At 38.0% G+C, this 17,760-nt stretch overlaps 1 protein-coding gene across 2 annotated transcripts; it reads right to left on the bottom strand.

The window, feature by feature from the left end:
• Positions 1-170: 170 nt before the first annotated feature.
• Positions 171-17,585, bottom strand: chmp7 (charged multivesicular body protein 7). Of its 2 annotated transcripts, none has more exons than XM_084389557.1 (11): positions 17,371-17,585; positions 15,506-15,781; positions 13,396-13,573; positions 11,463-11,642; positions 8,258-8,391; positions 7,164-7,212; positions 6,953-7,072; positions 5,059-5,157; positions 4,885-4,942; positions 3,882-4,112; positions 171-561 (listed from the first exon to the last, which is right to left on the bottom strand). In XM_084389557.1, exons 2-11 carry the CDS (start codon positions 15,775-15,777, stop codon positions 533-535), a joined length of 1,350 nt encoding a protein of 449 aa, XP_084245683.1. In that variant the 5' UTR covers positions 15,778-15,781; positions 17,371-17,585; the 3' UTR covers positions 171-532. The 2 variants fall into 2 exon arrangements, with proteins under 2 accessions (XP_084245683.1, XP_084245684.1); XM_084389558.1 differs by having other exon boundaries at positions 11,463-11,648; positions 13,402-13,573.
• Positions 17,586-17,760: the final 175 nt, after the last annotated feature.

Genomic DNA, 17,760 nt, shown 5'->3' with positions numbered 1-17,760 from the left:
TCAGCATCTTAGAATAATTTCTGAAGGATCAGATTCACATTCGCCATCAAATAGATAATTTATCATCTTAAATAGTAATATTTTATTTTTGATAAAAATATAGTAAATATTCCCAGCCCCAAACTTTTGAACAGTGGTGTAAATTATTGTCTTTAGTTTCTATAATTGTTCATAACTTTTTAATGAGGATATGTACTTACAAAAACAACAGATATATCTTTACAAAATCTTAATAATTAGTGTAGACACATCTGAGTGAGCATCTCGCTTCCCAACAAATGCACAGGGAATATTGTTTATTTGGCATCATAATTTTTAGTTTTATTAGAATAATACATTGTACAGACTTTACAAACTCAAGAAGGCCACTCTTAAAACTGTCTTAAAAAAACAAAAATAAACATGCTATTACAAACATGAATAAGGGCTCTTCATAAAGACTTGGTAGGGCGTATTACAATGTAAGGACACACATGTTCTGTACTGTATCTGATGGCTTTCTTTCACACCCGTTGTGCTTGTGCTGAAACGCTCACTGCGCCGACTCCAGCCTCCTCTGAGCTGCGGAGCGGAGAGAAGAAACATTCAGGAGGACTCGCAATCAAGAGAGAAATTCACCTCAAAGTTGCAAGGTTAGAATCACTGACGACTATTATGACGAAAAGAGCAGTGATTGATCATTTACTTAATGAAAAAGAACAAAAACTAAACTAAAACTAGAAATATGCACTTCAATAAAAAACGAAAATGAAACCGAGTTACTCAATCAGTGGATGGATGGTAATGAAATGAATCAATGATGGATGTTCTGATTGATAATCTCGCGACAATCTCTATCAACATCGCCATCATAATAAACCACATGTGTCATGGTGGTGCTTCTGTGTCTGTGAAACATTTGAATGTTTATTAACATTTGAATATGTTTTATTAAGGTTTGGTCAAATCCCTAACGCCAAGTTCGCCCTAACGCCCTAATTCCAAATTGGAATTTCTAAATTCCATACAATACCTTGAAAAATAACAATATTAAGTTACATTTTTAATTCAATGGGGGAAAATTGCCACAACATTAAGAGCATTACATTTGAACAGTATCTAAGTTAATGTACTTTTGTCCATAATCAAAGCATTTTCTTATCAACTGACATATTGTCTAAGATTCCTCAGACCCGATAGCTATGAGGCTGATTCAATAATAATAATAATAATGTTTTTAATCTCTATTTTACATAATATTAAAAAAAAATTTTTTTTTTTTTTTTTTTACAGTACAGCTGTGTATACACACATCACACACACACACACACACACACACACACACACACACACACACAGTACCGGTCAAAAGTTTGGAAGCATTACTATTGTATACGTTTTTTGAAAGAAGTCTCTTCTGCTCATTAAGCCTGCATTTCTTTGATCAAAAATACAGACAAAAACAGTAAAATTGTGAAATATTATTACAATTTAAAATAATGGTTTTCTATTTTAATATATACCTGATGTATGATAATGATAATATATGATGCAAAGCTGAATTTTTTTTGCATCATTACTCCAGTGTTTAGTGTCACATGATCCAATATATATAACAATATAAATCTTTACAATCACTTTTTATGAATTGAACACATCCTTACTGAATAAAAGCATTTTCTTTCAAAAAAAGAAAAATGCAAAAAAGGTTCTGCACTCTAGAAATATTTTATTGTTAACAGGAGATAAAGATAAGAAACGTTTCGGCTCTTTGCTTTCATCACTGACACTGACGAAGACAAAGAGCCGAAACGTTTGTTACCTTTATCTCCTGTTAACAATAAAATATTTCTTAGAGTGCAGAACCTTTTTTGCATTTTTGGATTGATACGTACATTGGTCTTAGCACCTAATTATCTGGGAGAGCGCAGTGAGTGTTTTGCGATAGTGTATATTGTTACAAAAGATTCCTATTTTAAGGAATCGTTCAATCAAAAAAGGAATCTTTTTTAACTTCGTATTCATCAAAGCATCCTGAAAAAAGTATCACAGGTTATAAAAAAAAATAAGCAACACACACACATACACATACATATATATATACACACTCACCTAAAGGATTATTAGGAACACCTGTTCAATTTCTCATTAATGCAATTATCTAATCAACCAATCACATGGCAGTTGCTTCAATGCATTTAGGGGTGTGGTCCTGGTCAAGACAATCTCCTGAACTCCAAACTGAATGTCAGAATGGGAAAGAAAGGTGATTTAAGCAATTTTGAGCGTGGCATGGATGTTGGTGCCAGACGGGCCGGTCTGAGTATTTCACAATCTGCTCAGTTACTGGGATTTTCACGCACAACCATTTCTAGGGTTTACAAAGAATGGTGTGAAAAGGGAAAAACATCCAGTATGCGGCAGTCCTGTGGGCGAAAATGCCTTGTTGATGCTAGAGGTCAGAGGAGAATGGGCCGACTGATTCAAGCTGATAGAAGAGCAACTTTGACTGAAATAACCACTCGTTACAACCGAGGTATGCAGCAAAGCATTTGTGAAGCCACAACACGCACAACCTTGAGGCGGATGGGCTACAACAGCAGAAGACCCCACCGGGTACCACTCATCTCCACTACAAATAGGAAAAAGAGGCTACAATTTGCATGAGCTCACCAAAATTGGACAGTTGAAGACTGGAAAAATGTTGCCTGATCTGATGAGTCTCGATTTCTGTTGAGACATTCAGATGGTAGAGTCAGAATTTGGCGTAAACAGAATGAGAACATGGATCCATCATGCCTTGTTACCACTGTGCAGGCTGGTGGTGGTGGTGTAATGGTGTGGGGGATGTTTTCTTGGCACACTTTAGGCCCCTTAGTGCCAATTGGGCATCGTTTAAATGCCACGACCTACCTGAGCATTGTTTCTGACCATGTCCATCCCTTTATGACCACCATGTACCCATCCTCTGATGGCTACTTCCAGCAGGATAATGCACCATGTCACAAAGCTCGAATCATTTCAAATTGGTTTCTTGAACATGACAATGAGTTCACTGTACTAAAATGGCCCACACAGTCACCAGATCTCAACCCAATAGAGCATCTTTGGGATGAGGTGGAACGGGAGCTTCGTGCCCTGGATGTGCATCCCACAAATCTCCATCAACTGCAAGATGCTATCCTATCAATATGGGCCAACATTTCTAAAGAATGCTTTCAGCACCTTGTTGAATCAATGCCACGTAGAATTAAGGCAGTTCTGAAGGCGAAAGGGGGTCAAACACAGTATTAGTATGGTGTTCCTAATAATCCTTTAGGTGAGTATGTATGTATGTATATATATATATATATGTGTGTGTGTTATTTCTAAGAGACAAATGTTTTAATATTGTATTACAACTGCAAAATAAAAAGTGAATATTTCATAATAAGAATATTCATTATTTTACTCTACACAGCATTAGCAAAATTACAGTAATTATGTCTAAACATCTTCACTTGCGGGAGTTAAAACCTTAAGCTTTTATTTTGGCAGAAAACTGCAGTGAAGCCATTTAAGTTTCTGTCACAACAGATGTACAAACGTTTCTCATAACAAATCTAGTGAAAAGCTGTAATCATCTAAAAAAATAAATATATTGACTCCAAGTATGAGCAATAGTGATGCTTGCCTTAAGCCGGGGACACACTTAACGACTGTAAGGCCGATTATGAATGTAATTTGATACTTACGACTGATCATGTTCACAGTTGGTGTTTAAAATCAGCTGCAGTCGTTGGAAACAGCCTGTAAGTGTGTTTAGTCAGACTTAGGATGTTTCAGCTAGTTGTTAAGTGTGTCCCCGGCATTAGAAACATTTAGAAAATAACAGCAGCGCTAAAAGAAGAGCGTAAAGGAACCTGTGTCAGAGACTGTGAGTCGACTCAGTTCTCTGTCCAGCTCCTCATCTGTGATGCCCAGGCTGGAATCAGGCACGCAGGGCAGAGACTGGAACAAATCCGCATCTGGGAGACCCGTTTTCCTGGGAGGAGAGAGAGGGTGCGTGGGCACCACTGGGAGCACGTCCTTGTCCTGGATAGTGTTCTCCAATAATGACTTCAGCTCCTCCTCCAACTCCTCTGAATCCTCACCTAGGAGAACATGAGGAATGAATTACTCTTTTAGCCAACTTTATGGTAAAGACACTCAGTCCAGTCGGTATTGTCAATGATGAATGAATAGTAGAAGCCTGTATGGTTTTTAACCCATACTAGTGTTTAACCCATACTAAAACACTAGGGTCGGGTATCATTTTAATTTTATCGATTCTGATTCTTATAGATTCCAATAAGGTAAAAAAAAAAAAAAAACACTTAGATATCATTCACATTTAGTCTTATTGCAAAACATTTAATTGTAGCTGAATATCATGAACAAAAAACAACAGGCTAAAGAACACTTACAGTACGCAAGGAACTAGCCTAACTAATATAAATTTAGCCTAACTAATACATTACTAGCCTAACATTAGTCAAGAACGAGTGAATTTGCTTTTTGTCTTCTGTCGTTTGATTAGTGTTATTATAGAGACGGAAGCAGGAATGTTAGGCTGCTGTCACTTTAAGAGTTGCACAGAAAACAGCGCACACTTGAATGGTTTAACACACGTTTTGGATGTGTGTGCAGCACATAAATCAGCACGCGAGTCGTCTCGCGCTTGGATTTCATATTGAAATGCTCACAAAGGAATCGAAATTTTTATTTTATAACAAGTATCCGATTCCTGACCTCAAGTATTTGATTCCAGAATTGGAATCGATTTTCGATTCCCAACCCTGCTCCACACGCATGAAACATCTGGCCCGTTTTAGCTATAAATGTATGCGTTAGCACAGTGAAATACATAAAGTGAAGCTTGAATACCAGAATCCAGCACCCCTCCGGCAAGAGTCTGGTTGACTTCATCCTGAGTGTCGCATAACTGTGCAAAAAGCATAAATGCAAAATAAAGACCTTCATTCAAAATAGGTATAACTATATTCAAACTACCATAGCATAAACCATGCATGGCTACAATGCAGATTTGTCATACATCACCTCTTGTATCTGATCCACCAGGTTCTCTGCTCGCTCCACACTCACACCCTTCAGAGAGATCCTCAGAGCCGCCACTCCTGCCTGGTATGCCTGCATCACCTGCACACACACACCAGAACACTTCGTCATCACAAGCATAATCAACATGCTTGTGACGTGTGTGGTGTGCATCAACAACAAAACTATTTATATATTCCTTAAAGAAAATACATGCTGGGTGGTTGTGAACAAGTTGAATTTATCCACAAATGTATCTACAAAAAGTGTGAATGGATTTTTTTCTGGAAATTACTTTTTTCTGTGGAGCAAAAGCAAAAGTAGATATTTTGAAGAAAGTACACGCAGCTCTTTTCCATACAATGATGGTTCATAGTGACCGTGCCGCCTGTCTCATCCCCAAAAGCTTTATTTCAAGGGGAAGATTTTGAAAGAATAACTAAAATTTCAATTAGTTTCTAACACAAAGATTGGAATAGAGTCCGCTCGACTACTTTTATGGGTTTTTGTTGTCCACTTCACAGTCACAGTCAGTGTATGGAAAAGAAGAACATTCTTTAAAGTTTCTGCTTTTGTGGCAAACAGAGTTTGAGTGAATAATGACTTTAAGCCATTTAAAGTAGATTACCATATTTTCCAGAAAGTACCTGACTATAAGTCGCACCAGGTCAAAATTGCATTATTGAGAAAAAGAAAAGAAAAAAAACGATAAGTTGCATCGGTGTACAAGTCACATGTTATTATTACATAAAAATATTAAAGTGCCCCTATTATGCTATTTTAAAGGTTCCTCCAAAACAAGAGTCTCCTACAACAGGTTTACATGCATCCAAGGTCAAAAACACTTTAGTTTTTTCATATTTTGCATTCCCACTGCACATCAACTAATTTCTCAAAGAGTCTGAAAACGGTTCATTCGAAGATTCTCTAAACACGTCCTTTCTCTGATTGGTCAGATGGCCCAGTCTTTTGGTCTACCGCTTACGGCGCGTGTCGGAAACCAAACGACTATTAGCATATCTGAATTTCAGCTCTTGAGGCTTCCTTAGCACTATAAACAGTAACGATGGCGCCGGCTTTACAGTATATATTCCAGCGCGAGTCTGATAGTAGATTTGCTTTCGCAGCAGAAAACAGCGTCTTGTCAACACGTAGAAAACACAAACCAACTTCTACCAGTCTCAGTGTTACACAACTACAGTGTTTGAGGGCGGGGAAACGTAGACGTTGTTCAAAGGCAGCCAATGAACACCAGAGACTGGCATTATGCAAATTTGTTACATTGTTACGTAGATTTGTAACAGGAAGTTTTAGGTTTTAGTGTCTCGTTTCAGGCAGTTCAGAATCAATTCTTTCATATACGAGACAATAACTTTATTTGTCGTGCACTTTGATCTTTAAAACTTAGCAGACCGTTTACATTCACAAACAGCGATATTACACACTGCATGAAATGTGATATTCAAAAAAGCATTATAGAGACACTCTGAATAACAAACATTATAAACACTACAAACTCCACAACAAATCCTTTCAATTTACCGGTATTCAGAACAGAACTTTTATTATAAACACCAGGCTAATTTATAAACTAATTTATTTTAAAGCGAAACTGTGTGTGAGAAATGCACAATACAACTTAACTTGAACTCTCATTCGTTCCAAATTGAAATGTGTGTGCCTTGTGGATGTTTAGTGCTTTGGAATATACGTAGCAGCACGTTTCAGAAGATTAAAAAACACAACGCAACTAGAAAAATATGGCATTCGCAAAAAAAAGTACAATACAGAGCTGGCTGGTAGGAGTGTGTGTGACGTTCCCTGCTGTTGGCCAACAGCATGTGCTGTCACTCACATCAGAGTGTGCCATCTGTGTGTGTGTGTGTGTGTGTCTCACCAGGCGGTCGGTTTGAGAGTTTGCTATTCTGTCCAGGATCCCCTTCACCGTCTCGAGCTGAGCGAACAGACGATCCGCTTTCTTCTCCACACGCTTGCTACCACGTAAACACCTCAGGGCCTGTGGCAGGACAAAGTGGGGATTCATTAAAACACTTTTCTTGCCTATTAAGCGTTAAACACAAAAAGGGTAAAACAAAGTGTGCTTATACCTGTGATTTCTTCCCCTCTTTAAGCAGTGATTTTGCCTGCTGCTTACACCTGCGAGTTAGACAACACATTCAGCAGTTTAGCTGCAGGGCCACTGTAATTACCCATCATGCCACAGAAACGGCACCGGACCGAAATAACAGCTGCGTCCGAAAGCTTAGGCATCTAACTTTTTGCCTATCAGGTAATGACTTTGCAGGCAGTGTTTGCTCACGAAACACAGACTTCTGAGGCCGCATAATGATTTAAAGGGATAGTTCCCCCAAAAATGAAAATTATGCCATAAGTTACTCTCCCTCAAGCCATCCTAGGTGTATATGACTTTCTTCTTTCAGCCGAACGCAATCGGAGTTATATTAAAAAATAAAAACTTTATGACCCGATGTAGGACGTAGCTCCTAATTGTTAGCTACGACGCAAGTTAGTATAGAAGAATGAAACATCATCAGCATGAGCTAGTGGTGAACAAATTGAGCAAGATGAGTCGCACTTTGGCAACTGAGGTTTTTATGTGCGCTGAAAAGCAAAGAGGAGGAAGCGAAAGAGGAGAATATGGATGTGGCGAGGGAACAGAGGCCAACCTGGCATGCCAATTTTGCAAATGGAGCTTGAGATAGTTTTAAGTTTTAGTTCCATGTCGCGTTAATCAATACGCCATTTCATGTTTCATTTTTACTGGGTAGTCAGTAGACGTAGGTCGTAGCAGCAAACACACTGAGATGATCATGCTGAATTTCTGACATGATCGCAGGCTCTCTTTGAACCTCTCTCACTGTAAGACACAGACCCACCGTTTATGAGCCACGGCCACAGAAATCGCCACGATTCGTCATCTTATGTCTCGGACAGACCAAATTCCTACAATGACCACCAACCTCAACTTTCAGACGGCATGTTTTTTTGGCTCAAACGCCAGGATCATACGCAGTGAAGGATACGACTCTGTGCTGTGCAAATCAATCAAATGAAGGAAGGCATCTCAGACAGCAGGCAGGCTGTGACACGATCATAGGATTCATAGGATCCCTTCCTACCTCGGCGTTCTTTAGCTTTCGGACGCAGCCAATGTCAATACAGTTTGTGTGAACTGGCTCACTTTTCTGCCTCCAGTCCCAGCACCTCCACCCTCTCCTCCAGAAGCTTCTCGCTGCGCTGGAGCTGATAGATGCCCAGGTCCACCTCGCTGACAGGACACACGCGGCCCTGTCCAGCCTGACTGAATTTCACCAGCTATACAGAGACAAGATCAAAAGTTCAATCAGAACTGAGCAAACTGAACCCAAACATGTGCTAAAAGATACTAATCCAATAGTCAGAGCCCTGCAGCGACGCAGATTTGAGAGAAATGTTGGAACATTATTCTATGTCTATGCTTAGAGTTCAAAAAGTTAGGGAGGGTAAGATTCTCACCAAGACTGCATGTATTTAATCAAAACAGTAATATTGTGGCAAACTATCATTACTCCAGTCTTTAGGGTCACATGATCCTTCAGAAATCATTCTAATATAAAAAAAACATATTTCTTATTATCAATGCTGAAATTTTTTTTTTTTTGATGGAAACTATAATACATTATTTTTCCAGGATTCTAAAGAACATTCTTTTTAATTTACTTCTGATTCATTTAATGTGTTTTGCAGAATAAAAGTATTGAAACAAAACTGAAAAAAGAAAAGAAAATCTTACTGAGCTCAAACATTTGAACGGCAGTGTATTAAAGGCAGGGTAGGTAGGACTTTATAAAAATAAAAGATCCAAATTTGTTAAAACTTTCTATATATATCAATACATAATTAAAATGTAAGTACTCTGAAAAAAAGAGTATAAAAATCAAGTGACTCTAGACCGTTTAATCTGTATTAAACACAGCTCATTATTTCGATTCGGGACGAATCAAAGGATTGGCTTAGGCGACTGTCACTCTCTCGCAACCATGGCAACCACCCTTTTGCCACGGGATCTGCCCACTTGCGCGCGCACGTTTGATTTGAGGAATTCGAGAGGCACGGAACCTAGGAATAGCAAAACAATGGCAGAGAAAGAGCAATCAAAATTCACATTACCGGCATATGCAGTTAGCGAAGGCAAACAAGGCAAAAAAAGAAGACAGTACAAGAAAAGGTAATGAACAAAAAGTCTTTGGATAAACAAAGAAATAAAACGCGTGTCAATATCGGCGTAGCTTTCCAGCGACCACCTCGTCCTCAGCCTCTACTTCCTCGGACCCTAGTTGCACGCCACGGCCTCTTGCACGACCTCCTGCTTCGCCCTAAAATTATTTTTATTTTACAAAAGGACATTTTACAAACCTACGTTTTGCGCATGTGCTCCTGCACAGCAATCAGAGGAGGACGCGCTGAAAACTGTAATGCTGTTCTCTTCCTTCATAACTCGTACTGAGAAGGTTTGAGTTGCAGAGGAGTTTGTGACAGTTTCACCTGTTCAACCACATCAAAGTTTCGTAAAATAAGTCTGTGCTTTTTCTCTTTTTGTTCTTATGTGCTGAAGTGCTGCTGTGCCTTGGTGAAACGGTGTTTGTACGTGAAGAGCTCTTTTCCAAAACGCCATAAACCTAAAAAGCTGCCTCAAAGAACCAGCAAAAGTAATGATTATGAATGTGTAAAATATTGCAATAAGACATTTTAATTGTTTATTAACTTCTGTGTCGGCTGCAAAGATGAAGTTGACGATATATTGACTCGCGATCTTCGCAGTAGGCTAGTGAACGCATGCACCGGAGAAATGCACATTTATTAGCCTACATAGTTTTATTTTGTTTTGGATGGTTTTGTTTAGAACCAGATTTCTGTAAATATATTTCACATTTTTTAGGCCTGTGAGGCGAGGCTACGTTTCGGTTCACGATGATATAATCTCCAGTTCAAGCACCTTATGTTGTGATTGATAGCCTATATTTACTTTATGTATTTAATCCAGGAATGAAAATATTAATGAATTAATGAAAAAAAAAAAAAAAAATTAAGATACAATTAATACAAAACGAAATTCGTTTTAAAGAAAGGCTTTGTGCTTTCTGTTTTGAGGTCTCTGTTAAAGTTTGAAAGTCTTAGTGCAGCTTTCAGAGCGCTCGCGTCCATAATGGAGAACTGTCAAGTAATATTGTTTTTTCCTCATAAATGCAAACACGAAAAATAAAAGACAAAAACTTTTTTTAAAAGACAAACCATAAATTTAGAAAAAAAAAAAAGATGGATTTATAGCGTTTTGGGGGGAAAAATGAATGGATTTATACCGTTTTGAAAATGTTTTTTTTTTTTTACTTTGAATTGATCATCAACAATATTGTTGTTTGATTTAATAATCACTGTTGCAAGAAGTGCCTAGTTAAGTTTTTTTTTTGTTTTTTTGTAAGTGGAAAAAGTAGGGGCTGCCACAGATTATGTTTAGTTAGCTCCTTTATTGTTTTTTCTATAGCCTACAATAATATAGGTCAAATGCAGCAAGTCAAAAGACCAACTGGACCTTCTTTGCCAGTTTGCTCACATTTCTTTGAAGGATGGCAAAAATATCGCCTGAATATCGATATCTAGATATTGGAAAAAAATATCGAGATATTCATTTTTGTCAATATCTCCCACATCCCTACATGCAGAACACCATATATGTTATGAATCTTACACGAAATTCATCTTCATCACAATGTAACTGATGGTAATGGAAAAAAGTGTATCAATGCAACCTGTTTTTAGCTTATATAACTAGCTCGTTAGCAAATCAAAAAATATATATTTTAAATTGACCAATATCAATATGCTAGCTTGATAGTGAGTGAGTACTAAAATACATCTTATTTGTTTATATTCATAAGCAATTAGCATTAGATTTTTTTATTACATGTGATTCTGACATGATGTCACTACATGCACTGTGCTCCTTCCTCTCTGCTTGTCTCAGGTAAATAATGCGTCTTCAGCTCAGCGGTTGGAGTCGCGCGTTCATGTGTTTTGGGGGCGTGGCTTTGGAAGGAGCCCAGAAGGGAGGGGGTGGAGTGAATGGAAATAATGAACTGTCTTTAAAACAGTCGTGAGAGGTCTACAGACACTCGATTTTTATACTTTCTTTTTCAGAGTACTTACATTTTAATTATGTATTGATATGTACATAAAGTTTAAACAAATTTGAAAAAGAAGTTTTTTAGACCATTCCTACCTACCCTGCCTTTAAGGACTCAAAACATGGTTAACCAGCATTAGTATCTACAGAATGTTCAAAATACATCCACTTTCTATCCTAAAGTCTTTGTGAGCACATCAGGTTTCGCTCTTGTGCACAAACCCACCTTCTCTCCTTCGTGGAGTGAGACGGTGACATGTTTTTCTCTCTGGAGCTGTAGCAGAGCCATGCAGAGCGTGCTTTCATCGGCACAGATGTGAGAGGAGAGCGCACGCAGCTCTGGGAAAGACAGCAGAGAGCGCACTGCTAAAGGAGAACCTCGATATGCCGCCAAAAGCGCCGCAGCCTTTTCCTGCAAGAGAAAAAACCTTGACCGATAAATACCTGCACGACATATCAATAACACACAGTGGGGGCTTCTTTTTTTTTATTGCAAATTATAAATAAAAAAAAAGAAAATTAATGCCAGCACTGAGATTACAGCTCCAAAAATGCATTTATGAATAGCGCAACGTTTCGATCAATCAGGTCTTCATGAGGCACGATAACCTTGTGGAGTGAGATGCAATAAAAATTAAGAGTTAAAAATAGGGGAGATGTGAATTTTCAGAATGTCTTAATATTCATTATGTTCCCCAATATGGACAGCAGCACTTGAGCTGCATATTGAACTGGTCAAAAGATTTTTAATGTTTTTAAAAGAAGTATTTTCTGCTCACCAATGCTGCATTTATTTGATTAAAAATACAAACATATTGTGAAATATTATTCCAATTTAAAACAGCTGTTTTCTATGTGAATATACAGTAAAGTGTCATTTATTCCCTGTGATCAAAGCTGAATTTTCAGCATCATTACTCCAGTCTTCAGTGTCACATGATCCTTCAGAAATCACTCTAATATGATGATTTGATGCTCAAGAAATATTTATGATTATTATCAATGTTGAAAACAGTTATTTACATTTTTATTTCATGATGCTATGATGAATAGAAAGTTGAAAAGAACAGCATTTATCTGAAATCTAAAGCTTTTGTAACATTAAACACTAGCGTTCAAAAGTTTGGGGTCAGTAAGAATTTACATTTTATTTTGGGGGGAAAGAAATAAAATAAATCAATACTTTTATTCATCAAGGATGAGTTAAACTGATCAAAAGTTACAGTAAAGACATTTATAATGTTAGAAAATATTCTGTTTTAAATAAATGCAGATAATTTATTTATAAATTATAATAATTTATAAATAAATATTCTGTTTTGAGCATAAAATCATCATATTAGAATGATTTCTGAAGGATCATGTGACACTGAAGACTGGAGTAATGATGCTGAAAATTCAGCTTTGATCACTGGAATAAATTACATTTTAAAATATATTAAAATAGAAAAGTCATTTTATATTGTCATAATATTTCACAATAATACTGTTTTTTTTTATTGTTTTTTTATCAAATAAATGCAGCCTTGGTGAGCAGAAGAGACCTCTTTTAAAAACATAAAAAATCTTACCGATCTAAAACTTTTGACCAGTAATGTATATTGCAGTGTATGTATATGTTCAGTCAAAAGGACACTGCAAATTACACTACAGTAGTTATGTTTGCATCCAAAGTTGCAAATTTAACTTATGTGCAAAATTGGAATATTGGATCAAACATTTGTGAATAAAACAGCATTTCCATTTTAATTTCCAGCATCATTACTCCAGTCTTCAGTGTCACATGATCCCTCAGAAATCATTCTAACATTATGCTTAAAAAACTGTTATTGTTATTATTATTAAAAACAGTTTTGCTGCTTAATATTTGTATGGAAAACATGATTTATTTGAAATAGAAACTATGAAATGTTACATAGTTTGTAACAATGTAAAAAAAAAAATGACTGTGTCACTTTTGCTAAATTTAATGTCCTTGCTGAAAAAGTGTTGATTTCTTTTATAATTTTTTTAAATAAAACAAAATAAAAATTCTTACTGACCCCAAACTTTTGAACTGTAAATGGGTATTAATGGCTAAAGACTTTATTCTGTTAAGTAACACTATTTAACTTGAACATTTGAATTGAATATTCGATTCACATTATGACTGAAGACACACTTGCCTTAACCAGTTCTATCACAACGAACATCTCCTCCAGCGGGACCCTCCCGCTGCCCAGCAGAGCCGACAGAGTCCACTTCAGAGGCCGGACTAACAGCAGTCCAACACCCCACGACAGCCAGCCCGAGTCTACGTTTGCAGCGAAGTCGGATTCTTTCTGCACCTTCCCACTCCTAGAAGGACAAAACAAACCCGAACAACATGCCATAAATACATGTAATGATTAAACATCATGATCTATCAGACACTGGCTGCGTCCGAACGCTTAAAAACGCTGCCTTCAGAGGATGCATTCATTCAAAGATCGGAAGGCATTAAAGGGCTAGTTCACCCAAAAATTAAGATTCTGTCAGTAATTACTCACCCTCATATTGTTCCATGAACATAAATTAAGATATCTTTGATGAAATCTGAGAGCTGTCTCACTCCTCCATAGGCTTCTCTGTTATTGAAACTTGCCGGCCCAGAAAGTTAGTAAAGACAATGTTTAAAATAGTCCAAGTGACTACAGTGGCTCAACCTTAAGTTTATCAAGCGACGAGAATACTTTGTGACTCATACCTCTGAGTGAGTTCACGTAGTGTAACAGCGCAGCGCTTCTGTGTTGTACGTCAGAACGTAGGCTCACTATTGGCCAGCATCACACGCGTCACACACATGACCAGCGCCTGCCAATAGTGAGCCTACGTTCTGACGTACAACCCAGAAGCGCTGCGCTGTTACACTACGTGAACTCACTCAGAGGCCCACACAGAAGGAAATTAATAGTTGAATAATGTCGTTATTTTAGTTTTTTTGCGCACAAAAAGTACCCTGGTTATCCAGAGTTCTCGCGAGAGCACAAGTTGAATTTGCTCAGTGAGTTACTCTGGTGTCGAGTAATGATGCTCATTAAATATGCCCCTCTATCTGAGCTGCACCAATCACATCGGGTTATCTGATATAGGCGGGCCAGAGGCGAGATGACGACAGCGCTGCGATGTCGAAGTCATTAGTAAACATTGCAAGATGGCTTTGGATGAACACCAGTTGTTTGAAACGGCTTTGGCCGCTACAATGAACGAGTTAGACTTGGCTTTTTCTCTAAAACAGGAACAGAAGACGCCGCTCGAATCGTTCCTTTGCAAGAAGGGTGTTTTTGCTGTTTTGCCGACCGGATACGGCAAGAGTCTAATCTACCAGTTAGCTCCACTGGTAGCTAAGCGTATGGGGTTTATTGTTGTGATTGGTCGTAGTGTTATCCAATTGCGTGCAGTGAGATTTTCAAATGCATGCTTGGTGCCGCCCCTCGAGCTGGCCGAGTTTCATTAGTCGACGCCAGACCATTAATCATTCAGATTTAGGTCTAGATTTCCAGGCTACACAAAAAGTATTCTCATCACTTGATCAACTTAAGGTTGAGCCACTGTAGTCACTTGGACTATTTTAAACATTGTCTTTACTAACTTTCTGGGCCGGCAAGTTTCAATAACAGAGAAGCCTGTGGAGGAGTGAGACAGCTCTCAGATTTCATCAAAGATATCTTCATTTGTGTTCTGAAGATGAACGAAGGTCTTACGGGGTTGGAACAACATGAGGATGAGTAATTACTGACAGAATTTTCATTTTTGGATGAACTAGCCCTTAAAAGCACATCTGACTCCAACGTTAGCTTCACTTCCTGTCTCCCTTCATCTGATCCATCTTTGAAGGCAGCATAGATGCATCCTTCACTGCCTTTGATATCCCACAATCCTGTGCGTTCCACTCCATAACAAAACATTTTGAGCTAATACTTAAAGACAGCATCTAAAAGTTGCGTATTGTGTGTGAATTAGGGGTGTAACGGTACATGTATTCGTCCCGAACCGTCACGATTTGGTGCATAGTCAGGCGAGGAATAAATGTCCACTTTTTATGTCGTTTCTAGCATGAAATCACAGTAATTAAATGAATATTCACTTATTCACTTATCTATTTTGCTGCAGATCATTAGTCAGTGACGCTGCCGCAGTAGTCTGTCTGAACTCAGTTTCGTGAGGTGCCTTGGTCAGGTAGCGAGGCAGAAAGTCCGCCGGCTAAGCTTTTGAAACGCAGCCATTACACTCGAGGTGACGGTGACTTACCGAATCATGCTCTGAATTACAGTACTCAAGCCCAGAGGAACGATGCCCTTCCTTCTGAAACTCTCGTTCAAGTCCTGCAGACTCACACACACCGACCCGCGTCTCCTGCAGTGCTCAATGATCAGAGGACTCCAGAAGTCTATCTTCCCATCCCAGTCTGTACAGTCGACATCTCGGTTCTCTTTAAAGGCGGAGAACAAGAAAGCCATCCGCTCGTCATCCTCCCAGTCCGAAGGGAAGCACGCGCCCCTCTCCTGCGCTGAAACCGACATCGTGCTGCCAATGGAAGAGCTCGAATGATTAATGACCACCATGTGAGAGAGATGTACACTTTAGCATACTTTTAAAAACAGTAGAAGAATATACTTCAGCGTGAAATGAATGTGACGTTTTCAGGCACTTAAACTGCATGGTATTTACAATTGAAGGAAAATGTGGTAGTTTAAATTTATACTAAATGTGATTAGTCGAATTTATGAGTGTTTTTTTTAACCCATCAAGGGTTGGATGGATCACCCAAAAAGTATTTCTGTCCCTCCATTGTGACGCTTCAAATAGTTCATAAAGAGATCGTAAAACTAATCCATACGAATTGAGCGATTTAGTCCAAGTTTTGGACTAATTTGAAATTAGGCTTTTATTCTTAGATTTTTCTTAGATTTATATATTCGGCTTATATTCTTATATTATATTTGATTCTTATATACTTATTTTATTTTTTACACTCTCTTTATGAACTTTTTGAAGTGTTAAAGTGGTAGTTGCGTAGCTGTCAATGGAGGGACAGAAAACTCTCCGATTTCATAAAAAAGATCTTCATTTGTGTCCCGAAGATGAACGAAAGTCTTACGGGTTTGGAACGACATGAGGGTGAGTAATTAATGACAAAAATAAATGTACTGACTATAATTTATGGTAAATTAAAATATACTCATTTCTATTGATGCTTGTGTGTAAATATATTTGGAATTGCACATTTGAAATTATGAAATCTATTTAGTACATTTAATTTGTTAATATATTAACTTTAAATGTAATGTTGAAAACCTATAATGAAGTACTTTACAAGTGCTTTAGTATGTTAGTCAACCAATTAAAATTGGTGTACCTCTTTAAAATAAAACTTTTAATTTGACAGTTACAAAGTGCACTTTTTCAGTGTTTTAAGTAGAAACATAGTCAAGAAAGTTTACACTTAAGTGGCCTTTATTCTAAAATATTGCCAAGTATTCTTTTATAATACAATATACTTTTATAAAGTCCACTACAAGTGTAAGCACACTGTTTTGGCACAAGGGTAACATGCATCAAAGAAGTGCATGATGGGTAGCTCTTACTGTCTTTTTAATATAACGATGTTTGATTAATTGTATAAGGTAAATGTATATCAGGAAACTGGTCACACTTTTTGTTTCTAATGGTTCTGCGGTGTCAACAGTACAAATATTAAATTTCTCCCAGATGACAAACATGCAGATTAGCACGCATATTCGACTTCTAATTAAAATTAAAACACAAGAATGGCACAAGAATAGGTTTGGATTAAGAATAGCATTTTAGACATTGCTGTCAACCACCTTGTAGCAGTTTAGCTCGTAAATATGCTTGTATTTCCAGGCGCTCAGCACATTTTCACATATTAATATCAAGGTCAGGTTAGCTGGCAGAGTGAACAGATCGTAAGATGCGAACCAAAATAACTGACAACGTTTCATCCGTCAGATATAACGTTAATGTCGTGTGTCAAAATCTAGTGAGCTGCTGTAACGCCTCATACATGCTGTCTGTCTAGTTAAGATCACTAGGTTTCGAGACACTGATTCTCCAATCTTAGATGTGCTTTAAGATTCAAGGCAAGCTCAGACCTCAAGTTCAAGCAGCTGGATCAAGTTCTCAGCTAATCTCCTCAGTGTTAGTCGTGACATCCATCGGCGGGGATCCACATACTGCTTAAATAACCGGCGGGGGAGAGAGTTTCACTAAAGAAGATGATTATGATGTTGATAATGAGAGCAACAACACCTCACCCGGAAGACAACAACACTGCTCTCCTCTCTCTGCTCGTCATCATCAGGCCACCGACGGAACTCGACTGCCCCCTCGCGGTCGAAACACACTGACAGACAACATGCATCAGAAGAGGGGGTTTGTTCAACCAAAAATGTAAATTATAATTTACTCTCCCTCAAGCCATCCTAGGTGTACACCTGTGATTTCTTCCCCTCTTTAAGCAGTGATTTTGCCTGCTGCTTACA

The sequence above is a fragment of the Rutilus rutilus genome, assembly GCF_951802725.1.
Source record: "Rutilus rutilus genome assembly, chromosome: 19".
In the NCBI taxonomy this organism is placed as follows: domain Eukaryota; kingdom Metazoa; phylum Chordata; class Actinopteri; order Cypriniformes; family Leuciscidae; genus Rutilus; species Rutilus rutilus.
The sequence above is the reverse complement of the archived record's forward strand: the minus strand, read 5'-3'. Positions and strand labels throughout refer to the sequence as shown.

Bases quoted from the DNA above. Each gene is read 5' to 3' on its own strand.
- chmp7 (XM_084389557.1), bottom strand. From the start codon at position 15,777: ATGTCGGTTTCAGCGCAGGAGAGGGGCGCGTGCTTCCCTTCGGACTGG. The intron at 11,643-13,395 runs GTGTCTTCAGTC...TTGCAGGAAAAG, and splicing joins TAGAACTGGTTAAGGCAAGT to GCTGCGGCGCTTTTGGCGGC. The intron at 562-3,881 runs GTTCCTTTACGC...TCCGCTCCGCAG, and splicing joins ACTCACAGTCTCTGACACAG to CTCAGAGGAGGCTGGAGTCG.